This window comes from Mustela lutreola, chromosome 16 (genome assembly GCF_030435805.1).
Source record: "Mustela lutreola isolate mMusLut2 chromosome 16, mMusLut2.pri, whole genome shotgun sequence".
In the NCBI taxonomy this organism is placed as follows: domain Eukaryota; kingdom Metazoa; phylum Chordata; class Mammalia; order Carnivora; family Mustelidae; genus Mustela; species Mustela lutreola.
The window spans coordinates 55,958,915-55,980,313 of NC_081305.1; the positions used below are offsets into that span (position 1 = coordinate 55,958,915).

At 51.6% G+C, this 21,399-nt stretch overlaps 1 protein-coding gene across 5 annotated transcripts; it reads left to right on the forward strand.

Annotated features, from left to right (window-relative positions):
• Positions 1-417: 417 nt before the first annotated feature.
• Positions 418-21,353, forward strand: PLEKHA4 (pleckstrin homology domain containing A4). Of its 5 annotated transcripts, none has more exons than XM_059151353.1 (20): positions 418-965; positions 1,416-1,505; positions 2,853-2,960; positions 4,296-4,368; positions 4,462-4,562; positions 4,724-4,833; positions 6,055-6,270; positions 6,712-6,919; positions 7,492-7,566; positions 8,683-8,730; positions 8,868-8,948; positions 9,105-9,254; positions 10,467-10,565; positions 12,134-12,274; positions 13,270-13,369; positions 13,442-13,518; positions 18,967-19,128; positions 20,017-20,075; positions 20,451-20,563; positions 20,901-21,353. In XM_059151353.1, exons 2-20 carry the CDS (start codon positions 1,422-1,424, stop codon positions 21,158-21,160), a joined length of 2,265 nt encoding a protein of 754 aa, XP_059007336.1. In that variant the 5' UTR covers positions 418-965; positions 1,416-1,421; the 3' UTR covers positions 21,161-21,353. The 5 variants fall into 5 exon arrangements, with proteins under 5 accessions (XP_059007336.1, XP_059007337.1, XP_059007334.1 ...); XM_059151354.1 differs by having other exon boundaries at positions 6,751-6,919; XM_059151351.1 differs by having other exon boundaries at positions 419-965; positions 6,640-6,919.
• Positions 21,354-21,399: the final 46 nt, after the last annotated feature.

Sequence of the window (21,399 nt, forward strand, 5' to 3'; positions counted from 1 at the left end):
TGACTCTGCCCTAGTCATAATCCAGGAATCCAGGGTCACTCCCTTTTCCTTGGAAAACCTGGACCCATTGGCTCAAAAACACATTTCCCGCTGCCCAGCTCCACTAACCACTCAGGAGTCCTGACTCCAGGTTCACAGCTTGTCAGGGACCCAGAAGTCTGAGCCCCCTTTAGTTCCAGGATCCCAGCTACCTCCCTCAGGGTGCCAGTGACCCGGACCCCAGAGTTGTCGGGGCCCAGCTCCTCCTCTTCACAGAGGAATCCCAGTCCAGCAGGGACCCAGGAGGCAGGGCACCCCCCCCCACCCCTCCCCTGGGCGGTGGGGGCAGCTGAACTAGGGGTCAGGCTTGGAAGTTGGGGGGGAGGCCAGGAGGGGCGGGGTCAGCCGGGATTGGAAGGGGAGACCGCAGCGTGGGCGGCTGGCTGGCCGACCAGCAGGGAGGAAAGAGAAACGGAGAGGGGAGGAAGACAGAAAGGGAATCTGAGGGAGAGGAGGAAACAACGTCGTTGGGACAGAGAGAGAGAGAGAAAGAGGAAGAGCTTGAGGGTGAGGGAGAGAGAGGGGGAGAGAACGAGATGGAAACCTGAAGAAGAGAGACTCTGAAAGTCCGAGGGGGAAAAGATCTGGGACAGAAACAGAAAGACTGAAGGGAAAGTCCTGGGTGGAGGGGGCGGGGGAGAGAATGAGTGAGAGAGAGACTGGAGGAGACCGATTAGAGACGGAGAGGCAAGGTGAGGCTGGAGGCAGAGACGCTCTGAAAGAAGGAAGAGTGACCAGAAGAGAGGAGAAACAAAAAGCAAAAAAGGTGTGAGTGAGCAGGTGAGAAGGAAGACAGGTCTGAGAGGTAGCCCCACCCCCCACCCCCTATCCCCCGCCCCCCGCCAGCCAGAAAAGGAGGGATACCGCAGCTGGGGGCCCCAGCACTCACACGGCCTTCTTGCCCCGTCCTTGGGACCCCAGAGCTGGTAAGTTCCCGGGCTGGCCTGGGAGGGACTGCCTGGGTGCACATTCCTGGCAACCCCGAGTTTGGCAGGGATAGCTGGCGTGATGCGTGTGGGCGGCGGGAGACAGGTAGCTGGGGGCCGCTGGGAAGAGGCATAGAATGGGGGCTCCCTGAGCACAGAGAGGGTCAAATTCCTGGCTAGAGTGCAGGGGGCAAGAATAAAGGAGCCCCTATTCTCTGTCTTGGGCGGCAGACAGCTGCCCCTTCCCGCAGCTGCCAGCGCCGCCCACCTCTCTTGGCACCGCGCTCGGTATGCAGTCCCCGGCCTGGGCCTCCCCCAGCCCCCCAGTCCCCAGACAACGGGCTCTTTCTCCTCAGCCTCCTCCGACCTGCAAGCCCCTGACCCTGTCTCTGTCCGCAGCCGGGTCAGCTGCAGAGACAGGCACACAGTCCCTTTCTTTCTCTCCCCAAGCCCTTGATGGAGGAGGGCAGACCTCGGAGCAGCCTCAGCCTGGCCAGCAGCGCTTCCACCATCTCCTCGCTGGGCAGCCTGAGCACCAAGGTTCGAGCTTCTTGGAGGGGCCGGGGAGAAGGGTGGAGCTCTGGGCCGCCCCATCCTCCTGTGTCGCAGCCCTGGGGGTTGGGGTTCCATGCCAACCCAAGGGCTTCCCGTTGCTAAGGGTAAGGATCCTTAGAGATGGGCTTGCCCACACCCAGTAAGGTCCCAACTGCCCATCAGCCCGAGCTAGGAATTCAGAGGCACTCCCAGCTGTCCCCACCCTTTGGATTTTCCCAATTCAAGCAAAGTAACAGTCCCGCTGCACTCCAGTTGCTAAGACAGGACTACTCCCCAGCCACGAGGCTCCCTCTGGGAACTCAGGCTGTGGCTACCCTTGACTGGGACTGAGAACTCACTCCCTGTCCTACCTCTAACCAACCTACCCAGTTGTGAAATCCGATAAGGAAAGACCTTTTCTCTGATGATGTCTCCAAGAGGTCCGAGAAACCGGCGTCACAAATTGTCACCCAAAGTTCACTCGTTTCCTTGTCCTCTGCCACCTTCTACTCATTTCCAGTTTCCCCAGTTCAGAATCTAGAGATTTGATCCCAACCTTGGTCAGCGCCATCCCGTAGGAAGTCCTGTGGGACTCTGGCTGTGGACACCTGAGATGCCTGCATAGACGGGACAAGGGCTCCATCTGTTGGGGGGGGAGGGGTTGGGAGTCATCTCTCTGCCTTGGACATGGTTGCTAGGGATGTCACTCCCTGGCATGGAGACATCCTCCTCAGCTGACCCATCCAGCACCCAGAACGTGGCATGGAAGTCCTCCCTGGTTAAGAGGGCACCTCCCAATAGTTCCAATTCTTTTTTTTTTTTTTTTAAGATTTTATGCATTTATTTATTTGACAGACAGAGATCACAAGTAAGCAGAAAGGCAGGTAGAGAGAGAGGAGGAAGCAGGCTCCCTGCCAAGCAGAGAGCCTGATACGGGGCTCAATTCCAGAACCCTGAGATCATGACCTGAGCCGAAGGCAGAGGCTTAACCCACTGAGCCACCCAGGCGCCCCAGTATTTCCAATCCCGATCCCAAAGACTGTACTACACTTCTGGCTCTGGTGGCCAACAGCATCCTCTCCTTGGCAGTAGACCAGTAGACCCTTGAATCCCGTCCTTCCGCCTTCAGCCAGCAGCTTCTTCCTTTCCCCCAAACACCTCCAGCCACGCATTCAGACTAACAGCTCTGTACCACGAATATCCAGTTCTGATCTCAAAACTCAGTTTCTTCCTTGGCTTGGTGTCTAAGGGCAGCCGAGCAAGGGCCTCGGGTTGCCTTCCCCCCAAGCCCCAGCACCGCCTCCCCAAGCCCACGTGAGGCCCCGTTCATTTCTGTCCTCCTTCTCTCCTCAGAAGCCTCCCCGGGCAGTAAGCAAGGTGCATGCCTTTGGGAAAAGAGGCAATGCTCTCCGAAGAGATCCCAACCTCCCAGTGCACATCCGAGGCTGGCTTCATAAGCAGGTGGAGTGAGCATGAGAAGGGAAGGGACACTGAGTGACGCTAGAGGCTGGGCCCCTGGCTGTCCACTGTTTCTCTCCTTCCCAGTCTCCAAATGCCTTTCATTTTTTCTGATGTGACTTCTCTCCTTTTTCTGTCCTTGCTCCATGCACCCGTTCATTCCACAAGCACTTCCTGAATATCCGTAATGTGCCAAGAGCAGATAAGACTAACTAGTATCTATCGTACGTTCAAGAGGGGTTGGGGCAGGGACAGGTACGACAGTAGCCTATTTCGATTCTAGGAATTGTTGGAATTGCTCTGAAGAAATAACACAGGAGGATACGCACACAAGTGGCAGAGCGATGAGGCTGCCCTTTGACTCTTGGTCAGGGAAGGTGTCTCCGAGATGACATTTGAGATGAGAACGAACAGACAAGAAGGAACCCACCATGCTAAGAGCTGGGGGGATGGAGGGAATCTGAGAACAAAAGGCTTAGCCTAAAGCTTGGTGTTTAGAGCCAGCCAAAGGTCGAGACAGGAGGGATGACAGGGCAGTGGTTCCCAACGTGTCCCTGGTAGGAACTTGCTGGAAATGCCGACTGTCAGCTCCCACCCACCCTAGATCTATGGACTCAGGAACTCTGAGGGTAGGACCCAGGAAACTGTATTTTAGCAAGCTCCCCTGGTGGTTTTTGTGCAGACCCATATTTGAGGCTCCCTGCAAGCCAGGAAAAGAGGAGAAGGAATTCGAGATTTATTCTGAGTATGATGGAAGGCTCTGTTTTGAGCAGGGGACTCCCACCATCTGACATAATTGAAAAAGATCCTACTGACTACAGTGGGAATGGATTGGCGAGAAGAGGGGCACAAGGTTGGAGATGGAGTGGTTTTGGCAGAGGAGATGGGAGATGCAGGATTCAGATTATGGGTCCCAGTACCACCTTCCTGGCCTCTGTGTCTCAGACTCCAGAAGAATCCCATCAAAAGTCTGAGTATGTAAAGTTCTGGCACACGGGCTGTACAGTTGCCTGTTCCAGCCTTCTGGTAACTTCTCAATCCCCAATTGACAGATGAGAAAACACAAGTTCCTAGCCAGGAAATGACTAGTCTAATGGCATAGTTTGAGGGGGCGGAGCTAGGAGCCCAACTCAGGTCTGACTGTGTCCAGAATCCTTGTGAGCTCAACCAACCCCTCTACACCCTGTACAGCTCTCGGCTCACTCTGTTGCAGCAAACACGTGTCTGTTTCTCTCCTCTTTCTGGGTTTATCTGTCCCTGGGTGTCACTGTCTTCACTTCCACGTTTCTGCTCCCCACTACCCCTCTACTCAGACCTCGCCTCCCGCTGTTTCCCCAGGACAGCTCTGGGCTCCGGCTCTGGAAACGCCGCTGGTTCGTCCTCTCCGGCCACTGCCTCTTCTATTACAAGGGTCAGTGCGCCGGCTGGCACAGGGTGGACGCCCCCCCCCCCCTTTTTCCTTTAGCCTCTTGTGTGTTGCCTGATCCCAGCCCATCTCTTGCAGACAGCCGCGAGGAGAGCGTCCTGGGCAGCGTCCTGCTCCCTAGCTACAGCATCAGGCCTGATGGGCCAGGAGCTCCCCGAGGGCGGCGATTCACCTTCACCGTGAGTCCGTCCATCCCCCGTGGGCACTAAGGCACTGGGCCTTGGGGGCAGCCATGGGAACATCCATTATTGGAGATAAAAAAGCCTTGACCAGGGTCCATGGCATCCTCCTTTTTAGAGGGCCCGGGCGTCCAGATCCCCAGTTCTCTCTCCCCTCGCAGGCTGAGCACCCAGGCATGAGGACCTATGTTCTGGCCGCGGACACTCTGGAGGACCTGCGGGGCTGGCTGAGGGCGCTGGGCCGGGCCTCAAGAGCAGAGGGGGACGACTTGTGAGTATAGTTTCTGGCCACGCCCCTGACCTGCACTTCTAATCCATCTGATTAGCCCCAGCCCCTCCCCTTTAGGTCCTGCCTCTTCAACGTCCAAACACGCATCTTCTAGCTAAGGAGCTCCCGCCCTTCAGGTCCCAACTCCAGGGAACTTTTGCAAAAAGTCTTTCTCTTCTAAGCTCCGCCCACCATTTTTTTGTCCAGCCCTTCCCTTCATCAATATTCCATACTCTCTGATTGGCTCCCTCAGAAGTCCCCGTCGGTGTCATCCGTGTCTCCCCCCTCCGACCACTCCCCACCACTCTCCCCACCCCGCCCCTCACTCGGGTTGCTCAGTGGCTTAAGCCTCTGCCTTCCCGCTGCTCAGGTTCTGATCCCAGGCTCCGCATTGGGCTCCCTGCTGAGGAGACCCTTCCCGCCCCTCCCCCTCTGCTTCTCTGCCTACTTATGATCTCTCGCCCTCTGTCAAATAAATAAATAAAACCTTTTTTTAAATCTTTTTTTTAAGGATTTTATTTATTTATTTGACAGACAGAGATCACAGGTAGGCAGAGAAGCAAGCAGAGAGAGGAAGGGAAGCAGGCTCCCGGTTGAGCAGAAAGCCCGATGCGGCGCTCGATCCCAGGACTCTGGGATCATGACTTGAGCTGAAGGCAGAAACTTTAACCCACTGAGCCACCCAGGCACCCCAAATAAATAAAATCTTAAACAAAAAAAATGTCGGGTGCCTGGGAGGCTCAGTGGGTTAAAGCCTCTGCCTTAGGCTTGGGTCATGGTCCCGGGGTCTTGGATAGGGCTCTCTGCTCTGCAGGGAGCCTGCTTCTTCCTCTCTCTCTGCTTGCCTCTCTGCCTACTTGTGATCTGTCTGTCAAATAAATAAATAAAATATTTTTTTAAAAAGTCTCCACCCCCAAGGCTGCTACTTAAGTAACGATCAAATATAAAAAGAAAGGCTTTTTTCAAACTCCGTCCTCCTTTCCAAAGTTTCAGTCTGGAGACTCATAGTCTGGGAATTTGGCCTCAGTGACCCCAGAGGACCTTGTAGCCCTGCACTAGTCATTTCCACACTTGAGGCCTTAGTTTTCCCATCTGCAAAGAGGGAACAATGATTTATAATGCACCATTTACCCTTTAAACTGTGTGGGTTCCCCTGTGCTCAGGGGAATATGGGCTGTTACAAGGTACAAAGGAGCGATGTCTTTTTCTGTGCACACTCGTTAGTGGTCGACCCAGGTCACCCCCACGTCCCCAGCCTGGAGAGGGCCCTGGTGGCCCTGGTGGTCCCCCAGAGGTGAGCAGAGGGGAAGAGAGACACAGCTTAGAGTCACCAGAGGTGGCTCGGCTCTCCAGACTTCGTGGACGACCTGGGCTGCTCACTCCCAGCCCCACAGCCGACCTCCAATCTGGACCTCGGATCCGGAGGACCAGGAGCCCAGAGTGAGTTGAGGGAGTCTGGGGACAAGAAGGCTCCACAGGCCACAGCTTCAGAGGAAGAGCTATATTGGGGGCGTGGTCTAAGAGAAGAGCAGGGACTGTGGCTGATTCAGGGCGTGGCTTAGTGCTCTCTTCCTTCAGTGGATATGAGTTGCTGGAGTTCTTGTGGGTCAGAACCCATAGGGGGTAGTCTAAGGAGGAGATGCCTCAAAGGTGGAAATTATTCAGGATCAGGCTAATAGAGAGGGATTCTACTCTAGAGGGACAGTGAGACACTGAAAGGGGATATGTACATGAAGCTGACTGGGTGGGTAGTGGGCTGAGGAGGCTCTAGTTCACCCAGTTTCCCGATTGATTCTCTCTGCCCAACAGCCTATTCACACCCCTCTCTCGCCCTCCCTCCCCTCTGAGCCTTCCCCGGCCCCGTTCTGCTCCTGTGCGCAGACCCCCTCCATCCTCTGGTGACACAGCACCTCTTGCTAGACCCCATACCCCTCTGAGTCGCATTGATGTCCGGCCTCCCCTGGATTGGGGCCCTCAGCGCCAGACACTCTCCAGGCCCCCAACTCCCCGGCGAGGACCCTCCTCTGAGTCTGGGGGAGGAAGACCCCCCAGGAGTCCCCAGCACTGGAGTCAGGAGGCCAGAACACAGGTGAGCAGATGGGCATGGTCTGTCTTTCCAGGTTGGTCGGCGGCCATGGCCCCCTTGGCATCATGGAAATTGTGGTTCAACATAATCACAGCTGGCTTCAGATACGAGGGAAAGGGGACTTCATCTCCCATCAGTTCTCAGGGCAGTGTTTTCAAGCCAGCCTCTGGCCATTACACCTTATGTATTATGGGGATTGTAGTCCAGAACACTGTCCTGGACAATGCCAGGAGAGGTAGTGGGGATTGCACCTGTCTTGTGTCTCCAGTTTATCTTTCCAAGATGGAATTGTAGGCCCAGAATATCCACAGTTAATCACAAATGTGGGACTGAAAGTAGATTGCAACATTTATGGACCCTTGGGGCAGTTTTGCCAGGTTTCTCCATTTATTATCATCCCATGTGTCCCCGCAGTGGCACAAAGCTGGAGAACAGGTAGTTGAGGAAGTTGCAGGGGGCCCGTTCTGAACCTCAGAGACTCTCCTAAGTCACACCAATTCTGGATGCACCCACTGTAATATCAGTTACTAAAACATGTGAATTTTGAAACATCTCTATTTCGTTATTCCTCCCAGGCCCCCTCTGGCTCCTCCACATATCTCCAACTACCCCCGAGAGCTCCCGGGACACGGGCTTCCATGGTTTTATTGGTAGGTGTCCTTGGTGCCTCGAATCTGCCAGAACCCCCTTCCTTGTTTTCTTGGCTATGAAGAATGTCATCTCCTGGACTAGTGTGCCTAGAGAAGATTGGATATTTTAAGGTCCCTTGACCGATGCTTCCATTAGTTTCCTAGGACTGCCACAAACTGGGTAGCATACATATAGAATATCTTTCCATTCACTGATATCATCTTCTAGGTATTTATTTCAGTTTTAAATTTTGTTTTCCATAGAGCTCTTGTATACTCTTAGTTAAGGTAACTCCTAAATTCCTGATAGTTTTTATAGCTATTTGAATGGCATCTTCTTTTTTTTTTTTCAGATTATATCTTCTAGCTACGGATGGTGTAGAGATAGACTATTGATGTTTGGAAACTCGTTTTCACCTGGCACTCTTGCCGAATTCTCTTATTCTTTTTAAAAAAAAAAAATTTTTTTTTTAAGTAATCTCTACACCCAGCATGGGGCCCGAACTCAAGACCCCCAAAACAAGAGGCACATGCTTCACTCACTGAGCCAGCCAGGCACCCCGAATTCTCTTACTCTAATCACTCTTTGATTTCATTGGTTTCTCTGGGTCGATAAGCATATCATTCCCATCCTAACACTTTTATTTGTTTCCTTTTTCTTTTCTTATAGCATAGGTCAAGATCTCTAAAACAGTGTTAAACTGTAACAGTAGTAGCGAGCATCCTTATTTTATTTTCAGTTGTAAAAGAAATGTCTAAATGTTATCCACCAATTATAACATCGCTGAAGCTTTTTGGTAACAGAGTCATTGGATCTTCCTAAGGCCAGGAATTTGGCAGGTGGTCTACCGAGGTTTGCTAAAGCTTGGAACAAAGCTAATAAGGGGATGCCTGGGGGGCTCAGTCAGTTAAACGTCCAACTCTTGATCTCAGCTTAGGTCTCTATCTTAGGGTTGTGAGTTGAAGCCCCAGGTTGAGCCCAGAAAGAAAGAAAGAAAGAAAAAAAAAGCTAGTAAGAAGAAGGGTGGGGGGATATGCGAATAGAAGCAGGGCTTGAGAAACAGGGCTTGACTGAGCATTGAGCTACAGTAAAGACTGTCTGTCTATGTGACACCTGGCTTTTCTCCTTTTCCCCAGCCGGGTCCCCCGCTGGATTCAACTTTTCACCAAAGCTTGGAGACAGATGTAAGTTCTCTGTGGTGTAAACCCTTCCAAGTAATCAGAGCTGGGGGGAGAATGCTTTAGATGGGGTGGGGTGTGGCAGGGAGGATGGGGAAGAGCCAGATCTGGTCCACAAGCTGCTCCTGTTCTCCTTTCTCCAGACTCTGTTGACCAAATTGTGTGGGCAGGACCGGCTCTTGAGGATGCTGCGGGAGGAGATAGACCAGAGGCAGGAGGAGAAGGTGTGAGGCTCTGAGATGGGGAGGGACATTTGACTTCTCCACCTGCCTTTCCCCTCCTGCTCTCCAGCATGCCCAGGGATTTGGGAGGACACCTTTTCTCTCTTGCTGGGACCAAATGTGAACTCAGAAGTCTAACCACCTTCCCTCTCCGTGCAGGAGCAGCTGGAAGCAGCCTTGGAGTTGACCAGGCAGCAACTGGGCCAAACAGCCAGAGAGGCTGCGGCTCCAGGGAGGGCGTGGGGGCGCCAGCGCCTCCTGCAGGACCGGCTGGTCAGTGTAAGGGCTACTCTCTGTCACCTGACTCAGGTGAGCATCTGGGAAGGGGTGTGCACTCCTGCAGAGGCTCATGGGAAGGTCGTTCTTGAGAATTCCACTGCAAGGTTTTCTGGATAAATCCCCTCCAATTTTCTTTTTAGGGGGGTGAGGGGCAGAGGGAGAGGGAGAGATAGAATCTTAAGCAGGCTCCACATCAATCATGGAACTGGACCCCAGCCCTGAGATTGTGACCTGAGCTGATTTCAAGATTGGAGCGCTTCACTGACCCAACTGCCCACGAGCCCTCCCTTTTCCCCTCCTCCCCTCCTCTCTTCCCTATCCTCCCCTCCCCCTCCCCTTCCCCACCCCTCCCCTCCCCTCCCTAAGTTTTAAATCAGTCATCTTGACAGTCTTAGAGGGTGAGAGGCAAGCAGCCAAGAAACAGCAGACCTAATTTAGTGGTTTGAGAAGGTGAATTTGATGTGCGCTTCCTCGCTTTGAATCTCAGCCCCTACTTCCTACTCATGGTAGCTGTGTCACCTTAGAGAAGTTACTTAACCTCTCTGGGCCTTAGATGCCTCTTACATAAACCTGAAGTGATAAATATAGTATTTACTTCATGGAGTCCTTGCAAGAATTTCATAAATACATATATTTATACACAACATAATAAATGCATATTTAACACACATATTTTATGTATTTATCTTATAAATATATATTTAATATATAAATATAAATTTACATATAAATATATGAATACCTAATAGGGTAAGAAATGTTAGTTATAATTATTACTTGTAAAATGGAGACATTAATAATACTTACCCCGCGTGAATTAAACGAGAGTTGAGAATAGTGGCTGGCATGTGGTTAAGTGCCTCATCACTGTTAGCGGCGGTGATGATCGCGATGATGGTGAGGCTTCCCAGGGGCACTTGGGGCTTATTATCTTGACTCTTACAAGAACTTACTGGATCTGTAGAGTTTACCACCCTAGTGTAGTCCAGAAGTAAGCAGAGAATTCAGGGAAATCTGTTAGTTGTCAATACTAGCGGATCATTGGAATGACACGTTCCATAGAGACTCTGGGAGTCTTAATAGTCTGAGTGAAGAGGCTCTTGGGAGTTGTAGTACATAGACGCCCCAGGGACCCTGTTTCTCTTCCTCCTCGTCAACTGGAAAAAAAAAAAAATGGGAGTCGGGAAAGATCTGGTGGGTGGACGTACTAATCCTGTGTCTCCCCCTTTTTTGGGACCTGAGGAGCGGGAGCGCGTTTGGGACGCATACAGCAGCTTGGAACAGGAGCTGGGCACCTTGAGAGAGACCCTGGAGTACCTGCTGCACCTTGGTTCCCCCCAGGTATGTCCCCCGCAAACTCCACCCTCTCTGCCATCTTGCCCTGGAAACCCTTCAGGGCATTAAAGCTCCTCCCACTTCTTTTGAAGCTCCTCACCCCCCACCCCCTTTCCTTTCATTCTAAACCCCTTATTGTGCTTCAAATCCTGCCCTTTATTTTAACACCTGCCTCAGGTTCGGAACCACTTTCCCCTCTGGTTCTAAATTCTCTCCTCTAATTTTGGAGCTCGGTCCTCCAGTTCGCAGCTCCACCCCTCAGCCCTGTCCCCATCCTGCGTCCTGACTTTTGTTGTTATATTTATCCTCTGGAATTTCTAGTTCTAAATCCAATCCCTTGGTTCAAGCTCCACTTCTGAAGTATAAGTCCCCTTGCTTAGCCTCAGGCCCACTTTTTTTTTTTTTTAAGATTGTATTTTATTTTTTAAAAAGATTTTATTTATTTATTTGACAGACAGAAATCACAAGCAGGCAGAGAGGCAGGCAGAGAGAGAGGGAAGGAGGCTCCGCACCAAGCAGAGATCTCGATGCGAGGCTTGATCCCAGGACCCTGGGATCATGACTTGAGCTGAAGGCAGAGGTTTTAACCTGCTGAGCCACCCAGGCACCCCAAGATTTTATTTTTAAGTCATCTCAAAACCCATGGTGGGGCTGGAACCTACAACCCAGAGACCAAGAGTCACGTGATCCAGGCGCCCCTCCCCACCACTTCTTCAATCTAAGATGAATAATTGAGTTTCTAAATCATCTATCTTTAGTTTAAAATGTTGACTTCTTTTTTTCAAGATTTATTTTAGAGGGGGGGAGGGGCAGATGGAGAAGGAAAGGGAATCTGAAGCAGACTCTGGGCTGAACCCAGAGTCGGATTCGGGGCTCAACCTCTGAACTAAAACCAAGAGTCAGAGGCTTAACCAACGGTACCACCCAGGTGCCCATTAAATATTGACTTCTAGGGGTGCCTGGGTGGCTTATCTGATTAAGTATCTTGACTCTTGATCTCACATCCTGAGAGGTCTTGATCTCTTCCCCTGCATACATAATCCATTTATGACTCCATAAACAGAGCCTCACAGGGACACCTGGGTGACTTAGTCCGTTAAGCATCAGCCTTTGACTGGGGTCATGATCTCTGGGTCCTGGGATGGAGCCCTGTGTTGGGCTCCCTGCTCTGCGGGGAACCTGGTTCTCCTTCTTCCCCTGCTTGCCGCCCCCCGCCACTTGTGCACTTGCTCTCTTACTCTCTTTAATAAAGAAATAACATCTGGGGTGTCTGGGTGGCTCAGTGGGTTAAGGCCTCTGCCTTTGGCTCTGGTCATGATCCCAGGGTCCTGGGATCGAGCCCCGCATCGGGCTCTCTGTTCAGCAGGGAGCCTGCTTCCCTTCCTCTCTCTCTTCCTGCCTCTCTGCCTACTTGTGATCTCTGTCTGTCAAATAAAAAAATAATAAAAATCTTTAAAAAAAAAAAAGAACCTTTAATAAATAAATAAATAAAGCCTCACTGATTTCAGACCTAGTTCTAACGCTCCTGGCATTCTCCCACCTTTGAGTAACAGATTCCTTTCCTTCCCCCCAAGGACAGAGCATCAGCTCAGCAACAGCTATGGATGGTGGAAGACACGCTGGCAGGTCTGGGGGGCCCCCAGAAGCCACCCCCTAACACAGAACCTGACTCCCCATCCCCTGCGCTTCAAGCAGAGGAGTCATCAGAGAGGGAGGTAAGACTCACAAGCCTCTCTCTCCACCCCCAGCTTCCTGTCTCATCTGCCCTGGCCCAACTCCTCACCCACGCCACCTTCTTCTCTCTTCCTTTCTTTCTCTCAGCTAACCAACCACAGGCAAGTGTTGTAAGCTCCAGAAGCCTTTGTTTCTTTGCTTGTTAGATTGTGATCGTAGTCCAGCGGTGTGCTCCAGCCAGTTCCCAACACCTCCTAAGAGCCACTTGGGCGCATCTCCTCTCAACACCGTGTTCAGTGATTTCCTGTTGGTTGCTTGAAATTGACCATGGTGGCGATATTTGCACCACAGAGATTGGCGATTGCTACGTATCGGGGCTGTTCTCTCCCGGAGAGACATTTACTCAGCATTTACGAGACACTGCTGATCATAACCCCCAACTTGTAGGGTTCTGTAAAAAGGAGAGATGATGATTAGAAAGTGTCAGACATGGAGTAGGCCCTCAGCAGGCAAGAACCGCTGTTGTCTGAGCTGGCTTAGAGTGGCTGTGTTCCTTGACCCTCAGATCATGCATCCGAGAGACCCGGGTTCAGATCCCAGCTCTGCCATCTTTGTGATATCACTCGTTGACTTTGTTCTTGGAGCCTTGGCTTCCCCGTCTACTAAGTAGGGATGATAATGGCCACTTTGTAGGTTTATGGAGGAGATTTAATGAAATAATGCAGGTAAAGGACTTATCACAGCTCCTACTGCACAATCATTACAAAACCCGTGCTTACAATGCCTCGCCATGTGTCAGGTGCTGTTCTAAGTGCCTTACGTGTATGGACTCAATCCCCATAGCAAAGATGAAATATGGCTGGCCCAGAGAGGTAAAGTGACTGGCCCAGGGTCACACAGCTCAAAATGCCAGAGCTGAGATTTGAAAACAGACCAGTTTTCAGTCAGATTCCTATTGATGCTGTGTCTCCATTGCTGAGTGCCTGACAACTAGTAAGAATGATGATGATAAGTATTCCTCTCCTGACCCCTCCAGAGCCTGTCTGAGTCATTGGAACTGAGCTCAACCCGGTTGCCTGAGGCTGACTGGGGACGGCCCCCTGGGGGCGACAGAGACCTCTCCAGCCCTCGCTCAGGTGAGCTTCTGGGGCTGGATGGGACTTACTGGGCATTCCCTGGCCTCACCAAGTCCCATTCTGCCCTCTCAGGTCTTGGATCACCGAGGATCTCCCGGGCTTCTAGCCCTGAGAGTCGCCGTCCGGCTTCCCCACAGGCAGGAACCAAGGTAGGGGGGTCCATCTCCACATCCTCATGCCCATCTTTAACCCTTAAAGGGTTAAACCTGACTGCCACCCACTCAGGGGGAACAGCTGCGAGAAAGGAGCTCAGAGATCACACCCCAGGGTAGGGAGAGTGAGATTTGTTGAGTGCTGGGATTGAATTTTGTCTTTACCACTTCTAAGCTGCGTGACTTGGGGTCGGTTATGAAACCTCTCTGCCCGTGTGTGCCCATCTGCAAAATGGAGCTCTTGGCAGTAACCCCCTCACCCCCCTACCCCCACCCACCTCTGCCTAGAACTGATCTGAGGATTCAAACTGGACTTCAAGCTAAGGTTGAAAATAGTGCTTAGGAACACCTGGGTGGCTCAGTCAATTAAGCAGCTACCTTGGGCTCAGGTCCTGATCCCAGGTTCCTGGAATTGAGCCCTGCTTCTGACCCTCTCTCTCCCCTTCTCCCTCTCCTGCTCCTGCTTTCTTTCCCCATGTCTCTCTCAAATAAATAAAATCTTAAAAAAAGAAGAAGAAAATAGTGCTTACATGTGGTAAGGACTTCATTCATTCATTTGACAAATATTTATTAAATGTCCTCATGGCTGGGGGTGCCGGGGTGGCTAAGTTGCTGAGCATCCCATTCTTGGTTTCGCCTTAGGTCGTGATCTCAGGGTCGTGGGATTGAGCCCCGAGTCAGGTTCTGGGCTCAGCTCGGAGTCAGCTTGAGATTCCCTCTTCCTGTCCCTCTGACCCTCCTGCTCATGCTCTATCTCTCTCTCTCTCAAATCAATCAATCAATCAATCAATCTTTAAAATATCTATATATCTCTATTTATATCTTGTCATGGTTGTCCAAGAAGGTAGCCAATAGCCACATGGGACTATTTAAATTAAAATGAAATAAAATTTAAAAATCACTCGCACTCACTGCATTTCAGGTGCTTAGTGCCCCCCCCCCCACCCTGTGACCAGTGGCTATCCTTCTGGACACAGCAGATACAGAACATTGCCACCCTCCAGAAAATTCTCTTGCATAGAGCTGTCCAGGCGCTGAGGACACAAAGTAGAGAAAAAAAAAAAAATCCTTCCCTCATGAATCCGTCATTCTAGCGGGAAGAGGCACATAATAATCAACTTTCTCTATACTATTTTAACGTCATGAGTGCTAAAGAAGTAAAAACAACATGAACATGGTGAGGAGGTTTGGGATGGCAGAGGAAGGGGTGCAATTGTAAATGGCTTGGTCTGGACCAGTGACGTTTGTGCAGCCCCCTGAAGGAGGTGAGGGAGCGAGACTTGGGTGGAAAAGCGTTGCAGGCAAAGGAACAGCCTTTGAAGAAGTTCTGGGGGGAAGTGGGGGGGTGGAGGGTGGTTGTGAGTTGGAGGGGTGGGGGAGTGGGCTTGCCGTGTTGCCGGAGCCGCTAGAAAGTCAGAGTGGCTAGAACCGAGTATGGGAGCGAGGGGGAGAGTGGTGGAGAGAAGAGGAGAGATGGGTATTGGGGTTGGACGGTGTTGGGACTGTGGTTCAAGGGGAGTCCCAAGGAGGGTTCTTAACGCCAGCGGGAGCTGGCGACCTCTGCCGGCCATGCGGGGAACAAGCTGTGGGGTGACCACTGAGTGAGGCAGGAGACCCGTTGAGGACAGTCCAGATGGAAAATAACGGTAATTCCCACTAGGTTAGAAGAACTGGGTATGTTGAGAGGGAGGTAGATTCTAGTTACACCGCTCTTCAAAATGTATCCAAAACCCTGGGAACCATATTTAATTCAAAATGCAAAAATTTGCAGATTCTGGGGACACCTGGGTGACTCAGTCCATTAAGCATCTGCCTTTGACTCAGGTTATGATCCCAGGGTCCTGGGCTCGAGCCCCAAGTCAGGCTCCCTGCTCATAGGGGACCCTGCTTCTCCTTCTCCCGCTCCCCCTGCTTGTGCATGCTGTGCATGCGCTCGCTCTCTCTCAAATAAATAAAAAAAAATATGATTAGGCAAAGGATTTGCCAATTCTAGGCTGGTAATAGGATTCACATACTGTGTATTATATAAGACGTCTAGCGGTGTCTGGCACAGAGCCCTTAATCAGACACATTACATTCCTCTAGCTATACATATGATGATTCGTACTTAAATGGGATTCAGTTTATAAATAACATCTCAATTTAAATTTGTGGTTTTTAAAAATAGAGCACTGAACAACTAAATAATCGATTGGGTCAGAGTGGAATAAAAACCCATTATGAATATGCACTTTTTATTTCTTTTCTTTTTTTTTTTTTTTAGATTTTAGTTATTTATTTGACAGAGAGAGACACAGGGAAAGAGGGAACACAAGCAGGGGGAGTGGGAGAGGGAAAGCAGGCCTACCCTGCAGGGAGCCTGATGCAGGACTCGATTCCAGGACCCTGGGATCATGTCCTGAACCGAAGGCAGATGCCAACGACTGAGCCATCCAGGTGCCCCCAGGGCAAACCATCTAATTCCTAAACATCTCCTCTTTTTTAAAAAAAATATTTTATTTATTTATTTGACAGAGAGAGAGATCACAAGTAAGCAGAGAGGCAAGCAGAGAGGAGCGGGGAAGCAGGCTCCCTGCTGAGCAGAGAACCCGATGCAGGGTTTGATCCCAGGACCCTGAGATCATAACCTGAACCGAAGGCAAAGGCTTAACCCCATGAGCCACCCAGGCGCCCCAACATCTCCCCTTTTAATCACCCTGTGAAGTGCTTTCCTTCCCCGCGGAAGTCCCAGACACTCCACCCCCTTCTTGGTTCAGAACGACACACATAACCTCATTTTGCACATCCACCTTTAGAATTTCCAAATCTGTGTGGATTCCCCTTGCACATGCTATTAAACTGGAATTTCTTCACTTAATACTATCTTTGTCAATTCGATGCTTGGTCTGGCTGGAAGGACTCTTGATGGGCACAGGAATTTTTGCTCCCCAACAAATGATCACTCATTTCACCTTTTCTTCCATGGGAAGTTTCTCCCCTGTGCCCCCAATGTCCTCAACATCATCAAGGGGTCATCCTCTTGAATCTCTGACTGTCAAAGTAATGAATGCCCACCTGGCGGGTCACTAAGTCACTGCTAGGTCCAGCATGGGCTTCTTATATACACCTGATCACTGTGGGTGGAAATAACAAGGCTGGGGATCATCTTCTCACCAGACCCCAGATCTTTGCTTGAGGACTTTGGGACAGGAGGTCCCATACGTTTCACTTGCAGTGTCATTTTATTATATTTTATTTTTAGTTTTTTTTTTTTTTAAGATTATTTATTTGGGAGAGAGAACAGAGCTAGCAATAGAGAACACGAGTGGGGAGTGGAGGGGCAGAGAGAGAGGGAGAAGCAGACTCTCCGCTGAGCAGGGAGCCTGACGCAGGGCTGATCCCAGGACCCTGGGATCATGACCTGAGTGGAAGGCAGACACTCAATGACCAAGCCCCCCAGGCACCTCTTTTTTTTTTTTTTAATATTTTATTTATTTATTTGTGAGAGAGAAAGCGAGAGTGAGAACGCACAGTCAGACAGAGTGGCAGAGGGAGAAGCAGGCTCCCTGCAGAGCAAGGAGCCTGATGTGGGACTCCCAGGACGCTGGAATCATTACCTGAGCCAAAGGCAGCCGCTTAACCAACTGAGCCACCCAGGGGTCCCTGCCCAGGCACCTCTTGATCGAACGTTTTAAAGCATGTCTGGAGCTTCCTTTATTATTGCAGATACAAAACAGTCTGTCCTGTCTGTCGTTTCTGAGGAGGAGAGGCACTGTGTGATTCTCAAAGGGGTGTGTCCAGGTGGGGGACAGTCGGGGCTGCTTTGAATAAGGCTGAACCAGTCACGTGGTTCTGGGGACTGTGGCTGTTTACAGCTCTGGGATGGTGTCTGTTGTGAGTTCCAAGGATTTTGGAGCTAAGCAAGGACAGTGATATGACTGGGGAGGTGGAAGAAGGAACACCCGCGGGCTGTGTTTGGTCCACGCTGGGGCAGAGGTCACTGCCTGGAGGCTGCAGCCCAGAAGCTTCAACGGTGGGTCTCCGTGTCAGAGAGCTCCTGAGGGCAGCAGCCACTTGGGGTTTTTTAATAGCTGCGAGTTTATCTTATCTGTGGCTCGCAGACATGGGACACTGTTTCCTGGAGTCCTCAAAGCAGGCAGGCTGTGAATGGCTACAGTTTTCTGCCTATGTGGGCTACGTCTAAAACAAGTCCGTGTGTGAACCTTGGAATTTGGTGATGGCCGGTTTGGGGCCATCATTTTTACAGCAGGTGGACCTGTGACTCACAATGGCCCTGATCAGGGCAAAGCAGAGTAAACAGCAGCGTTTGGCCCTCCGCTAGGCAGCTGATCCAAGGCGGCTCCCTAGAATCCTCTAGGTAGAGGCTGCAGCTAAGAGTTCTCTGGTTTTGTTTGTTGAAGTCCAAAAGCATGCCCTTGGGGAATGCATGTGGGAAGGGGTCTGTTCCCAGGCATCTTGGCTAGTGGCAAGAGAACTCCAGGTGGCCCCTGGCATTCTCACTGTATGTGTCTGTGTCCACATGGCCCCCCTTTCCTGAAGGATGACACGTCTGCGGCCCAAGAGATCTGTCCGCCTGGTTCTTGCCTGAATGACAGCCTTCCTGCATTTCGTCCCCAGCCTTTTCCCCTTTAGTTCAGGCTGGTGGCATTTCCGATGAGCTGACTTCCCAGATTTGCACATCACATGCCTAATCTCTCAGCAACACTCTTGGGATTCTCTCCAGAGTTCTGGTTTCCTTTGAGTGTTTTTTTCCTCCTCCTTCTTCTTTGATTTGTCTCTGTCCTCCCGCATTTGAAGTTCTTAAGTCTAGAGGGCCATGGTTCAGGTGTCAGTGAGGCCAGGCTTGCTCTGAAAGGTGCTGGGGAAGCATCTGTTTCAGGCCTCTGTCCTAGCTTCTGGAAGGTCCTTGGCTTGTAGCCACGCCCCTGGACTTACCACATGGCGTTATGGCGCTGTCCCTGTGTGTGTCATCCATCTGGTTTCGGGAGTGAGAGAGAGAGAGCTCCGAAAAGCCCTTTTGAAGGCCAATCCAAAAGGATCCTCGTAACAATTTAGTGAATGTCTGTCATTCCTCCTTCTGTTGAGTCTAAGCTGACTCAGAGTTGTTTTTCATCACCAGGAACTGAGAGTTGACAGCCTGGCTCCTGACTACCAGGGCTAGAAAGCTGAGAATGTCCAGGACCTGTGGGTGTTTGTTAGGCTGTGGCCTAACAAGCAGGGCAGCTGCTGAAAATGAGGCCAGAGAGTCAGGGAGGGCCTCAGAGACCTTTGTCCCGAGAGTGCTTGGAGACCTGGGAGACAGCCTCAGCTCTGGCAGCCTAAAGATCCCTCTGAGTCTAGGGATGGAACTTACTGGAAAGGGCAGGACTGGAGACTGAGTAGTTCAGGGAAGAGAGAAAGAGGAGCCCTAAAGTTGGGGCCTCAAAGTGTTTCTCATCTCCCCAGCGTTCCCTCGCCCGGCCTCGGATGAGCGCTCAGGAGCAGATGGAGAGAATACGCCGAAACCAGGAGTTTGGACGGCCTCTCCCTCGCCCAGCCTCCCCCCGGCTTCTCACTCTGGGAAGGACGCTGTCCCCTGCCAGACGCCAGCCTGACACAGAACCAAGGGTGAAGGGAACAGAGGGTGCAACGTGGGGTGGTGGGGTGGTAGTGGGTCCTCCGTGCCTAGTGCAAGCCTGAGTTTTCCCATCTGTGAAATGGGCATTTCCCTCCCTCTTTTCCCAGAGCTGGGATTCGAGGTTCACCCCAATAAGTTCCTGTGCTGCTGATGGCTCCCCTAGGGGGGTGCAGGTGGGGGAAGCAGAGACCTCTTCACATCACCAATGTTTTTCCTTCAGGACGGGGGTCACAGTTCAGGACTGTGGGTCCCACTTTTTTTTGTTGTTGTTGTTACTATGTGTTATCAAAGGGGAAAACAATGAGCAAGTAAGGGAATGATTATATTCATCCTGTCGCAATGGGGAGAGCATTCCAGATCTGAAGATGAATGTCGTGGCCCATGGTTTCATCTGAGACTTTTCTAGGGAGTAATTAGACAAGTCATAGGTGGGGTGATTTTACAGCTGGGATTATTTTTGTAATCAGGAGACATCTTGGTTGAACACCGAATGTTTATCTCTGTGTCTAGTTAGTTTGAAGGGGATAAGCAGTTCAGCTAATTCTTTATGAGCCCAAAATTGTGAATTTGGAGGGCCCTTTCCTGGCCTTGTTGTAGGTAAATTAGGGGGTGGTCATCTGTCAGTCCTGTGGAGGTCATACAAAGGAAGAGAGGTTCTGTGGTAGGCCATTTCCCGGAAGCCAAAGGGATCTGTATTGGGGGGTGGGGGTGGGGCAGATTTTCTTAATGCTTGCTGTTTTCCAGGAATGCATGTAAAGTTAAATATTGTCTCTGAGGCAATTTCATTCCCTCTCAGAGCCCCCCTCATTTCGCCCTCAAAATGAGAACATGGGAACTTCCTGGTGAGGAGGAATTTTAATGCCCCAATTCCTTTGCAGCCAGTCCAGGGACACTCAGGAGCCCCCAAATGGCTCAGAAGCTCTGGATCCTGGAGCAGGTAAAGAACTGAGAGTGAGGCAAGAAGGAGGAAATCAAGTGGCCAAAGAAAAGCATTATTATTGCTGCCTTTTGAGTACTAAAGTATAGACTGCAAAACCTTTTAGAGATGCTTGACTTCCTGGGGCATCAGAAAGCATGAGAATTGCAGTTTCTCTGGGTCGGTATCAAACTCCTGCTCCTGTGTCAGGAAAGGGGGTGAAATTTAGGGAGGGCTAGACTCACATCCCATGAGGCACACAGGTGTTTTGAGGGCCACAGCCTGTTTAAAGTCTTTTAGGAACACGGGCTAGGGACTACAATTCCCAGAAAGACAAGCGTGCACAGTGGAACTGGCTCCCTGTAGATGTCCCCCAAATCTCTTTTTTTTTCCTAGTCCCAGGAATACCACCCCTTATTTGCCGACAGCCGAAGGGCACCGGGAGAGAGTCCTCAGCCTCTCTCAAGCTCTGGCTACTGAGGCGTCGCAGTGGCACAGAATGATGACAGGTGAGGAGGGGCTGGGGACCTTGGATTCCTGGGTTTGGGGGAAGAGGGAGCCAGAGCCTTGGAATCCCTGGTTCCGGTCAGGAGGGTTCTGAGAGCTGCTGGGATCCTATGTCCGGATGGGGAGAGCGCCCTAGAGGGTTTGGGAGTTCCAGATCCCAGGCAGGAGGGGACAGGGGTTTGGGATCCTGAGTCTGGGGGTGGGAGTGGGGCCAGACTTGTGGTCTGAGAGAGGAAGGGACTGGGGGCTCGACTCCCGGGTCTGAGAGGAAAGGCCCTGGGGGTCCAGACTCCTGTGTCCCAAAGTTTGCCATTCTCACTACCCACTCGTGCCGTCCAGGTGGAAACTTGGACTCCCGAGGAGACCCTCTTCCCCCTGCGCCACCGCCTCCGTCAGCCCCCAGCCCCCAGGTGACCTCGCCCCCCAGATCTCCAGTGGCTAATTCCGGCTCCGCGGGGTTGTCCCGCGGAGGTAGTGGGCGCGGCGCAGGCCCCGCCTCCTGGGAGCCCACTTGGGAATCCGGGACCGCCCCTCCTGCCCTGACCCAAGAGGAGGGGGCGTGGCCTCTGCGAGTCACGCTGCTGCAGTCCAGCTTCTGACCCGCCGGCGCGCCGCAGCCAATCGGAGTGTGAGGGCATGGCCCGGAGGTACCGCCCAGCGATCTGGAGCCACTCAGGGCGCCTGGAGGCGTGGCTCGGTCCCCTCTGTAGCCAGGAGAGGGAGACGTTTCTATGGCCAAAGTTTGGTTTTCCCAACGCTTGTCCAAATTCGGATTAAAACTTTGAACTTTTAGTCAATAGCTTTCTCTCTGTCTGTTTGGGGTTGTGACGCGGGGTCT

What these genes read in the sequence shown, in the direction of transcription:
- PLEKHA4 (XM_059151351.1), top strand. Translation starts at nt 1,422, where the DNA reads ATGGAGGAGGGCAGACCTCGGAGCAGCCTCAGCCTGGCCAGCAGCGCT. An exon ending in CGGAGGACCAGGAGCCCAGA is followed by an intron (nt 6,271 to 6,639) that starts GTGAGTTGAGGG and finishes TCTGCCCAACAG; the next exon opens with CCTATTCACACCCCTCTCTC. An exon ending in AGCTCTGGATCCTGGAGCAG is followed by an intron (nt 20,076 to 20,450) that starts GTAAAGAACTGA and finishes TTTTTTTCCTAG; the next exon opens with TCCCAGGAATACCACCCCTT.